This window comes from Sebastes fasciatus, chromosome 11 (genome assembly GCF_043250625.1).
Source record: "Sebastes fasciatus isolate fSebFas1 chromosome 11, fSebFas1.pri, whole genome shotgun sequence".
Taxonomy (NCBI): Eukaryota; Metazoa; Chordata; class Actinopteri; order Perciformes; family Sebastidae; genus Sebastes; species Sebastes fasciatus.
Window position 1 is genome coordinate 26,676,252 of NC_133805.1, and position 12,148 is coordinate 26,688,399.

At 41.0% G+C, this 12,148-nt stretch overlaps 1 protein-coding gene across 10 annotated transcripts in view; it reads left to right on the forward strand.

Annotated features, from left to right (window-relative positions):
* The window catches only part of LOC141777553 (receptor-type tyrosine-protein phosphatase mu), a 192,157-nt gene that overhangs the window by 106,744 nt on the left and 73,265 nt on the right, over positions 1–12,148 (forward strand). For all 10 annotated transcript variants that reach the window (XR_012595919.1, XM_074651914.1, XM_074651917.1 and 7 more), the window contains exons 11-12: positions 63–165; positions 11,043–11,316. Coding sequence is in view for 9 of the 10 variants with exons in the window: in XM_074651914.1 (XP_074508015.1) it covers positions 63–165; positions 11,043–11,316 (377 nt within the window). In the remaining variant the exon portion in view is untranslated. The remainder of the gene's footprint in view (positions 1–62; positions 166–11,042; positions 11,317–12,148) is intronic.

Sequence of the window (12,148 nt, forward strand, 5' to 3'; positions counted from 1 at the left end):
ATCTGTTTTGAACTTTGCTTTGCAGTGTAGTGAAACCCCCTTCTGTTTGGTTTTCTCCTCAGCTCCTTCCATGCCGGCGTATGACCAGGAGACCTCTCTGAACCAAACAGACAGCACAGTCACTGTACTGCTTAAACCTGCCCAAAGCAGAGGTGCACCTGTGAGGTAGGCTTTCACAATAAGGACTCTCTCACACACACACACGCACACACACACACACACACACACACACACACACACAAAGCATGCAGAGTAAAAACAACAAAACAGCATATTAAAACACCAGGAACCACCATCAGCAACAGAAAATTATCAAAGAGCTTGTGTTTATCAATACCCCACCGTGAAAGAAAGTTGCCAGGGAATTCAGCACCTTACTGTACGCATCTCATTTTCCGAGCTTTATTTGTTTGTGGATTTTGATCCTGTGAAAAAGAAAGCACAGCCTTTGAAGATGAGAACAAAACCCGGTGCAGCCAAGGTTAGCTTCAGGATCTCTTTCCTCTACATGTCTTTTATGTACCGGGCTGCCCACCCCGAGCCACCACGGGCTTCTGCCGAACGAAGGAATTCTGCCTGCTTGATGCTGCATCTGTTAGTCATTATTAGAGAAGCAGTACATCTGCACTATGTACAATAGGCTAAATGCCAAGCTGTTGGGCAAAAGTCATCATATTGGTTTACCCAAGGCCAATGCGGGCGTCTGGCAGGAATACAGTTGTTTAGCTGTACCACCATTCATTAACAGTTTTTAAGTGAGCAGCCTTTTACTGAAACAATTCTTTTCTTCGGGTCTCTTCCTTGAGTACCAAAGTCTTTTCCTTCCCTCCTTCAATCTAGTTTTATTGCACTTCAAGTGTTTGTATGGCGTGTGTCATGTGTACGATTTTATTTTCAGCATGATAATATTTTGTAATATGTGATACCAACATAAGTGTCACATTAGCATTAACCCCCTGAGACCCACTGTAGCAGGTTCAGTTTTAGAGGTAGTAGTGAAGGTACAGATATCATATGAAACTAGAAAACATAAGGGTTAATTGGTACCAACCATGCCATGCTAACTTGTCGGGCAGGAGGCTAAATAACGCTCCAAAGTAGGCAAAATTTTGGTGAGGAAAAAACTGGCATGGCCACCTCACAATATAAAATGTTACCTCTAGGATAATCACAGCCTCATGAAACTTTACAGCCACAAACAAGAGGCCTAGGGCATTCAGAGGATGGATGGATTTCCTAGGTAGAGTAACAATAAGGGGGTTTCTGAGCAGTTTCCAGAAAGGAAGCGCTCGCCATCTAATCGCCGAAAAATGCAATTCTTGCAGAAATCTTAAAATGCAAAAAGTTTTTGATACCTTATCCCAGCATGGCTTCTTCTATGGTGTTCCTCAAGGTCTTGGTGTCTTAATGTGGTATTTTGGAGAGATTATTGACCATTTTTATCAGTTCTTGAGTGGTCAAAAATCGTTAAATTTAGCACCAAATCTGTGTAACAAATGGTATCAACACCAAAATCGCTGCAACAATTTATGAGACATAATAAAGCATGGGAATGGCCATCATATACTTCTATCATAATGTTCTAAGCCCTTATTTGACACTCAGTACTGAACTGCATGTCGAATTAATCTTCAGGTTCCCAGCTTTCAGATGATGTACACCACTTCTATGTGACATCTACTGCTGACCTGCTATCTCCCCCTAAAGACCCCCTGTACTCCCCTAAAAAGACAAAACGGATCTATTGTGGGTCTCAGGGGCTTAAAGCAGCTGTAATATTGGAAATAAGGTAAAGGATAATTATTTGCTTGACATTTTAAACTATTCTATATATTAAGCTCATCTGTTTTTGACAAATGATATCTTCCAAACTTGGTATACATTGTGATGTGTTGGAGTACAAATTAACTCTCTACACATTAAAGGAATATTTTGTAATATAAGAACATTTTTGGGAAATGCTAATTCGCTTTCTTGAAGAGAGTCAGATGAGAAGATTGATAACACTCACTCTCAGTCCTTTTAAATAAGAAGCTAAGGCCAGAAGAAACTTAGCTTAGCTTAGCCCTGGAAGCAGGGGGAATCAGCTGGCCTACCAGCACAAACAAGACATGTTAAATAGTGAGCTTTAGGGGTGCTGGTAGAGAGGTGTAGCTTCTTTTGAAAGATAAGAGTGTGTTGTTGCTGTAAAAAAAAGCAAATAAACACATTTCCCAAAATGGCCAACTATTCCTTTAAATTGCTGCAAAACAACAAGATTTAACAAGCGATCGCTAAGCGCTTCTGTTTTGGCCAGAGTGCCTCATCAAGCACAATCAACAGTGGGATGCCAGTGAAGGATCATGTCCATAAGAGCAGCGTCCGATGGAATCTGGGGGGGCAAAAGTGTGATTTATTTTGTCTGTGTTACACTCTTATAGAGTAGCTTCTTAGTTGAAGGTAAATAAAACCTGTCAACTTAATGTATATCAAAAGATGATAAGCCTTTCTGCATCCTTCCTTGGCCAAAAGTGGGAGTTGGCAGCGTGTAGTGATTTGTCTATGCCAATATTAAAGAAAAGGCCACCAAAAAAACTGCACATCAGTGGTGCTTTCAGTCACCAGGACCCTGAAAGAGTGGGTTAAACACTTGTGCTCACTGTAAAACCCAATTTTACACTATCAACTCATCTGAGTCCTTTAAAGATTACAGCCTGGAGATCTTTAGTCAGGCTTGTCAGCTCATGTTTACCGTATATGTGCAGCTGCCCAGATTAATGCCCCAGCGCCAAATGGAGAGGCCTGAGCAAGAAAGACAGAGCGATCGCTTTTTAATCTCCTCGCAGGTACAATTCAGAAGGCCTTACTCAGGCTGCCATTCTTTCAGTGGGCTAATTACAAACCCCTAATTATAATTAACAGAGTGTCGGGAATCGGAGCTTCCATTAATTAGCATGCTGGGCTCCTCTTTTGTTTACCGTTGGAAGGCATGCTGCTCACCTCGCGACCAGATGAAAGAGATTTGTCTTTGGAGATATAAGTTTGAGACCCACTTCTCTCTGTTTGACTGAGCTGAGACATAACAGTGCACTAATGCTCAAATGTGAGGATTGTCATCTAATCCCTTTTAGATGGGGATAAACTCAGTGACGGTGCTTGTTTATTATTAGATAAAGAGAAAATAATGTGTTTTGATACAGACATTTAGTTTTAAAGGATCATATATGTTTAATGAGTCTCTCAAGATAATCCATTAAAAAAATGTACCACCATTCATCAGCGGAGTTCAGTACATGGCAACACTACAACTCAGAACTAATTGAGGCATCCTTTGATCACAGCGGAGCCTCTCCGCGTCTAAACTTTAGGGGTTTTCAGGTGCACGTTTCTTTCCCCACGTCCTCCCGTCTCTTAAATCTCACAGGACATGAAGGCTAGCATGCTGCCTTCATGTGTGCGCCCCATGTCTGAAAAAAAAAATATATGAATTGCAAAAGAAAGGAGGTGGCGGAGGGCAGCAAACAGGAGAGATTAAGATGCAGGCCTAAGACGTGATGCTGGAAGGCTTTTGAAGGAGTTTTCCACCTCCACCTCAAGTGACACACTTTGAAAATGTAAAGTGACTATAAAGTAGGTTCCATTCACAGGAGTTGAGTTAGGCGGTCTGTTGGGATCTGCTGTCTGGCCAATAATGATAAATTTAGTCGTCTGAATTTCCCAAGCTCATAAAATAACAACATCTTGAATCTCTTTTGGGTTAGCGGGTTGAAAAGCACGGCCAAGTGACATTCTCAGTTGAGATACATACTGTATAAAGAGATGTTTTCCATGACCTGGGGTACAGGAAAGAGTCCCTGAAGTCCAAACCTTGTCAGTCTATTGAAGAGTTAGCATTTTGTCAACCAAGGACTTAAATTTCACACCATAGTTAGATTTAATTTTGTGCTGCCGCTCATGTTGCAAGAGTAGCCATCACTTTTCTAGAGTGGTGGGTAGCTCATTTTGAAATTGAACACTTTATGAAATCAGTTTTAAAGCCCATATGAAATAGGGATTTGACAAGGGAGAACACTGATCTGCGGCACCACAGAGCCGAGCAGCATGATTTGATAACGCAATCTTGCGCGCTGATTGGGTTTGGGAGGCAATAGAGGCTCCAGACATTTGAGTTTCAAATAGCAGATGTTTTGCTGTAATACAGGAAGGGGGAACACACTGGAAGATCACACGATAGCGCCGGTTCATGAAAAAATCAAGACGCAACAGACGACAAACGTCCGCTTCACTTCAGCATCCGGCAGTCATGGTGAAGTCAAATCATATTTTAGATGGATTCGGGCAGACGTTGTCACTGCTGAGGGAGGCAGTCAATTTTTTTCATATTTGTGTAATTGCTAATCGGTATAACATTTCCAACTTGGATTTGGCTTCTAATCTCTGGGGACGTCGCATAGCCGGGAACAATTTTTACCAGAGGGGACACTGTTCCTTTAAGAGGATTAGTGAACTGTCTATCAGTCATGTCGTGTTAAACTAATGTTTGCAATGGCCCCTCGTCAGGGCTAGAATACGCCTCCTCACTCCGTAGCATCAAAATAAATGTTTACATGCTTCTGCAGGAATAAATGATTTGAGATGCTTTCCTTATCATTCACACCACTAAATCAGCCCTTCTCTATTTTCCTGACATAACCTTTGCCTTGAGCAAGCTCACACACACACACACACATATAGTACATAAACAGAAAAAGCTATAAAATACAGCAGTTTCTGGCGTTGTAAGTAGCATATTGAGGAGTTCCAGTGTAGTTTCTACCCTGTAGCATCAGATTATCTGTGCTCAACCATGGCCTGAAATCAGTTAAGTGATTTTCTACAGTCCTAAAATAAGCACTAAGTTTCTTTGATCACGGCATAGCAAACGCTAATAGCTGTGCCTAAACGTGACACAACTCGATGCTTTTTACGATTTAATGGCAAACGTAATCTATGGCACCTTCTAATTTGTTTGCTTTATAGCTTTATGGACACCAGGGAAATATAAAGAGTAAGAAGGCATGGAGGAAAGGATGCTGGGTCAGGAGAAGTGTGTTACTTACAACCGCTCTTAAATCAGACATGTAGGCATATAGAGCCAACTGATTAGTATTAGAGAGAGAGAGACAGTGATTGAAATGCTCCCCATACCCCTTCACTCATCTGCTCAAACAGCCCGGAGTTCTCCCCTATCGGCCCACATGAAAAATAAATCTGAGTTTCAGGTCACAATCCAGTCGATTCCGAGTCAATCCGCCATAATTGGTTGGCGTCACATGGCGGCAGAGCTGAAATCTATCGGGCAGCGAGGCTGGAGGAGGCCTAATTGGTGTCAGCTCAGGTTGCAGCGCTACTGCAGGAATACAGGTCTGCCCCGCCGGCCCCTCTGGTAGACCACTTTTAACAGCTTATATCATTCTGCTCGTACAGCCTTGCCTGCCTTCATTTCTCTTTCCCCTCGTTGTCTTTCCATCTTCTGCTCAGGGAGAGAAGTTGAGGATTTCAGCAGTTTTGGAATTAAGTACAATTACGCACCTTTCATAAAGGGCATGTGATGTGAGCGGTGGGTTTCCTCTCCTGAGGTTTTGCTTTTAATCTGCGATCTGTATGTTTGTGGAGGTTGTTCTGTTACCCGGACTAGTACCAAACATTTAGCTGAAGCTGTTCATCACTTGCCTGGCAACACTGTTTTTGGCTTAGGAGCAGTGCTTATAGAACAAGTTTTATTGGGCACATTTATGGAAACACAGAAAATCACAGTGGTAGAAAGAAATTAAATACATTTATAGTCAAATCAAATACTGTATTTAAAGGTACAGTGTGTAGGATTTGGTGGCATCTAGTGGTGTGGTTGCAGGTTGCAACCAACTGAGTACCCCTCTGCTCACTCCTCCCTTTCCCAGACTGAGGTAACGTGAGCCGCCGAGTGCAAAACCGTGGTAACGCCGTTCGCCTCGCTCAGAGGCCATCCTCACCATAATAACACTAGTTTAGGAGCAACAGAAGGCAGACAGCGGTTTGCGGAGCCACGGTTTAGCACTCTTACTGCAGTTTCACACTCCACGGCTCACTTTACCACAGTTTCACAAGCGTGTTGAACAACTACGGTGGCCTTCAGGTAACATAAAAACCTGAAAGGCTTTCTCTAGAGCCAGTGTTTGGTTTGTCCATTCTGGGCTATTGTAGAAACATGGTGGAGCAACATGGCGGACTCCGTGAAGAGGACCCGCTCCCTATGTAGATATGAACGGCTCATATTAAGCTAACGAAAACACAATTCTTAGTTTCAGGTGATTATACACTCATGAAAACATAGTTATGAATATTATATTTAATTTCTGCTAATAATCCCCTAAAATGCTAAAATGCACACTGGGCCTTTAAGTACAAATCCATTTTTTTTCACTTCACTACAGTTATTTAACAGCAATAGTTACCAGATATTTTTGAGATTAAGATTTTATATGCAAACAATATGATCAGTTTATAGAACTTGATTAATTGTTATAGATAAAACTACACAGTATTAAGAAGTATTTCAAATTTATTCCACCTCAGCTATAACATTAAAGTACTGTTTACACAATTATGAAACAATAGTAATAATATAATTCTGTAACACTGGAAGGGGGCATTTTGTCGCTGATGCTTTTGTATTTTTGCTTAATTAACATATTGAAAGCAAGACTTTTACTTGTAATGGAGTATTTTTACACTGTGATATTGCTACTTTTACTTCAATAAGTGATCTAACCACTTCTTCCATCTCTGGATAATCATCAATATGATTGTAAGCAATTTGGGATTCTCTGTTTGGCATCAGATCAATTGAAACTTCGGCTATAAAGGATGTTTTGTTCTTGCTATCAAGCCATTGTTGTTCATCTGTTGTTTGTTGTTTTTTCGTTGCTCATTGGTGTCATACTAAATCAAGAAAATGACTAAATGACTCTGGTCTGTCAAAATGACTCATGATGTAAATTGTGAACTCAGCATGAGGTGACAAGGTGTCAGCTGCTCAAAGGCACATTAACATGACAGCAGTAATTACAGAATAAAAGGAATAATTGCATTTTCAAATCGCCAACGTTAAACTCATGTTCCACTTTCACGTTTTTTAAGCAGTTGAGGTGAAAATAGTGTATTTTTCAATCACGGGTGAAGTGTGCTTGCATGCAGCAAGTTACCGCTGAAAGATGAAACCAGTAAAATGGGAATTATTGTCGCTATCACTTACAAAGATGAACAAAACATTTTTTATTAAATTGAAAATTCTTTGTGAACTAGTTTTTAGTTTCCTGCTGCAGTGAATATTCTGTGGAGGAGAAGTAGCGGTTTGCATTTTCGACATTACAAGAGTTCTTACCCTTGGAGCCTTTATAGCCTATGGCACTTGGTATTTTGCCTGAGGAAAGGCAGTACCATTCACACTGTGTCTATCATTAAGTCATGGCACAGCCACATGATCATCATATCATAAGGAAGCCACCCTGGGGGAGCCAGCTTTTGTTTTTATTTCACTATCTGCAGATTGATTTGGAATATAAAATACCAATATGGGCAAGCTGTGAGTAAGTGTGCATTGTTACAGCAAAGCAAAAACAAAAACAGTTATTGTGGCCATCATTTGTACAAGGCATCACTGAATAAAATAAATATATAGACATAGGAAGTCTTTCTTAGGATATATCTTAGGATTGTTTATCTGTTAAACCTGATGTACTACACTGTGATTGACAGCAGATATCATCCTAAATAGTCCCATCATAGCTCATCAGATCTACAGTGTTTTGGCTGAGGCCTCCACGCAGCCTCATCACTCATTTCTCTGCCGCTCTGCAGCTACTTAAGGGGCTCCCATGTAAGCGTCTGCACATGCCCTTTGACCTCCGCTCTCAATAGGAGACAGTAATTAAAGGCTGATTTCTCCTGCAGACTCTCAGCAGGATTAAATATTTCATCACCTCCCAACCCAGCACTAAATAGGAGAGCTCTGAGGAATTGGGACACACCCACCAAGAGCAAAGGGGGATTTTCTAATGACACTGCAAGCACCTTATGATAAACTATAGGGTTAAAGAGCACATGCTGTACATACAAGGGGACACTTAATCATCCGGTACCAACCGCGGGGAACAATTGATCATCTCCAGGGCTGTTTGTACTGCGACTATACAGCTTAAGAGTACAGCCACTACTGTGCAGAGTTTTTTCTACTTGTAGTTCTAATAATGTGGGCTAAGGGAAAATGTTCAGGGTCATCGAAGCTCTACATCCTGCCAGGCCTTACCCATTGTCATTTTTTTTTACGTGGTATGAATGAAATGATCGATTGAAATGGTTGTTTGCTAAATAGATTTATAAATTGGCAAACTCATGAAGAGAGCAATTTACTAATTAATTTATTATATTTTATGTAATCTTATTTAATTCTAATTGATCTAAACTGTGATCAGCACAGCTGGTAGCTGTTTCTTTGTACAAGGGAAATTGGTATACTGTAAACATCATTGATATCTTGTAAAGGTGAGGGACGGGCCACAAGATGACACTTAAAGGTGCCCTGTGCAATTTTCCTGCAAGCAAACAAAATTTCTGTTCACATTTGTACCACATTTACACCTGGCTTTGACACGCAATCTGTATCTGGACAAGGAAAAAACACATATGTGTGCTAATGCCAGGTGTAACTGCGTGCGGAATGCATTGAATGCGATTGGATCGGCCGGACCACATCTGGAGGAAGTCTGGCTTGCATTGTGATCAGATCTCAACAGGTGTAAATGCAATCCGTATAGCGTGACAGAAGCATTCTTAAGATTAGAGACGCCTAGCACGTTGAAAGGTCACTTAACTCCGCCTCTTCGTGCCGGCTTAACCAGCAGATGCTCCATATAAAGTGATTTAAAAATGTATGGCATTTTTTTCCCTTGACCTTTGACAAGTTGGTCAGCCCCATCTAATGCAACTAATTTGCATGATGAGATCTGATGGAGGATGTTCCTAATGACTAATTTCCCTGAACGTTTAAGGAAGTTTAAAATTAGACTAGTCGACTTGTCTAAAAATAAGAAAAACACAGGTCGCTAGCTTTAGTCTGGGGCTAACTTGCAAGCCGGTTAGCTAGCTACTAAGTTATTTTCAGTGTGCTGCTGGCCAATCCAGTTCATCAGGAGAGAACCAGACTGACTGCTGAACCAAACCATTATTTCTCAAAGATAAGGTGGTGGCAGGCGGGGCCGGGGGAACGTGACTGGGTGGAAGTGAGTCAGGAGCGGCTAATGAGTTCAGACCAGAGCGGAGAGCTGCCGCTGCTGCAGGAGGAGCGGCATCTCTCCACAGCAACAGCTGAGACAGCATATGTTAATTTGTAATTTAAACGTGTACATTGATAAAATAATAATAAGTTTAACCGACTAGTATTTCTGGTGCCCTCTAGTGAGGGTGGCAACGTTTAAACGACTAATCAACTCATCACGCACATCTCTAACTGAGACCAGGTGTCATTATCCAGATAATGTTTCCAGATACAGATCACATGATACAGAACAAACATGTTCAATGCATTTCCTTCCTCATTTGCAGACATTTGCAAAGCCTTGCTGCCTTCTGCCACCAGCTGTCAATCAGTGGAATAATATTGCGTCGCTCGCGTGATCACGTGCATGTATGTCCTCGTGCATGCATGATACAAACAAAATCGGAGACCCACTCTACCCACTCGCTACTAATGGTCAAAAAAATTCAGTTCAAAGGAGTGTAAATGATTTATACATTAATTTTTCATTTGTAAACGTATCATCCAATTGTGAAAAAGAAATGTAAGAGCCAGAGCATGTCATAGTATTCATTCATTCATTTTTTCATGCATTCATTCAGTGAGCAGTGTAACTTTGCTCCGTCTTCTGTCATAATAACTTGTTGTTTGCATGACTCTTTTGGAAATGGAACACTAGTCCCCAATCATGGCTGGTTATTCTCCGTGGCGGCTGTAAACAGACTCTTTGTCACTCAGCGACTCAATAGATTTAACAGGTGGATGCGAGATGCATACTAACATGAAAGTCTATAAGACAGTCAGTCTCCCCCTCAAGCTAAGTGGCCGGCGCAGAGACAATGTCATCTCTGTCAGAGGCACAGAGGGCTGCAGTTTTGATCTAGCTAAACACAAGGCTCGGGTGGAGAGGAAATGGAAAGAGCCGTTAACCTTTTCAGTTGTTGAATAATGAAAATGCAAATAAAGTCAGGCCCTGTCCTGTGTCACTGCTCATTTATCTTGCACTGTATTTTTGAGTCTATCCTGTTCACTTAGATACACAAAGTGAATCTGTTATGGAGCTCTTATTTGATCATTTAAGAAAAATAAGTAGTTAATGTAATGTAAATTAATGTCAATTTTTTTACTCCTCTACTCTTTAATGCATTTTTTTGTCAACAAAGTCTTGTGATATTATTGGTAAAACTTTCACGCACTTACTCTTCCTATAACTGCTTGACCCCATGCATAGCACTGCTTAAGCTAATCAATTCTGGCTTTAAGCTTGCAGCTTGTTTTCTAACTTGTAGACACCAAAAGAAATCACAGAAAGGTCTCAATATGTTGAACTTTTACAGTCTATTAGAGATCTGAAAAAGCACATCTCAGCCTCCATATTGACTTTATGCACAAAGATTTTGTGTTGAAAAAGAAACTTGTGTGTGTCCAGAGATGAGCATGTACTATAATGTAGTGCTTAGATTTAAAACTTTTAATAAGCAAATCTGAAATGGCTGGATGAGAAATGCATTATCTGCCCAAAAATCTCTTTTATCTCACGTCTAAATAAAGATTAATTTCTAGAGACTCGGTGTACTCTGAGATTTGGAGCTTTGCAACATGCATTTCTGTGCCATTCATAAAGAGGCCGTTTTTACACTTCGTAATGCTAACAGGCAAAATAAAAAAATAAATGCCTGCATTGCCAACTGTGTTGTGCAAGCGCCTGTTTGGCCCGTCTGTTAATTCTGTTTGTGTCCTGTGTTTGCAGTGCGTACCAGGTGGTGGTGGAGGAGGAACGTCCACGCAGAGCACGAGGCACAGCAGAAATCCTGCGCTGCTACCCAGTTCCCATTCACTTCCAGAACGCCACGCTCCTAAACTCCCAGTACTACTTCACGGCTCAGTTCCCAGCCGGCGGCATCCACTCGCCACAGCCCTTCACCGTGGGGGACAACAAGACCTACAATGGCTACTGGAACGCCCCTCTGCTGCCTCAGAAAAGCTACAGCATCTATTACCAGGCTGTCAGCACAGCCAATGGGGTGGGTGTTTCTCAAGTTTGTATTTCATTCAGTTAGTTAAAGCTACGTGGTGTTTCCAAATTAGAATTTTTTGAAAAAAAAAAAGCAACCAAAGCAACCAAATACCTTTACTCAAATACTGTACTTAAAGGCAGAATGAGTAGGATTTTCCTAAAAAACAATTAATAGACTCATACAAAAATAATCCCTCTTAATCATCATTTATCTGCCAAGACTCTGCCCTCTGCCTGGATTTTCTTATTTTTCTGTGTTTGGGATGTTTGTGGGTGTAAACCTCCTTCCACCACTGGTTATAATAACCAAAGAATAATAACAAAGATGGCAAAGAGAGGCAAGAAATAACACTTCCCTCCAGATTACATGTTGTGTGTTGCGTGCCAGGTTGACAGTTTATTGTTTGACAGCACGTCTCCCAGTGCTGTGCTAATAAGTATATACAGTACCTCAGCAACGAGACAAATAGATTAGCAGGGTTGAGAGAACTTCTCATTGATGTGCTTAATTTAATGAACCTCAAGCACTGATATCAGAAAAAAATACATGCTACTTCAAACTGAATGTCAGTTGTAAGAGGAAACTTTTTTGATGTTTCTAGTTTTTTTTTATAATAGAGGACTTTCTGCCTTTTTAAATCATATGCATATCTACTTTAAAGTGTACATGAAACAATGCTAAATATTATGGTTGGTTTAATGAGGCAGAAAGGCTGACTGACAGATTGATTGACTGGCTGACTGAAAGGGACTGAAGTGGCTGAGTACTGAAGTCCCTGACTACACAGTAACTGCTCACACAGGCGGACACATGCACGCAGCAGCACAATTGCATTTGG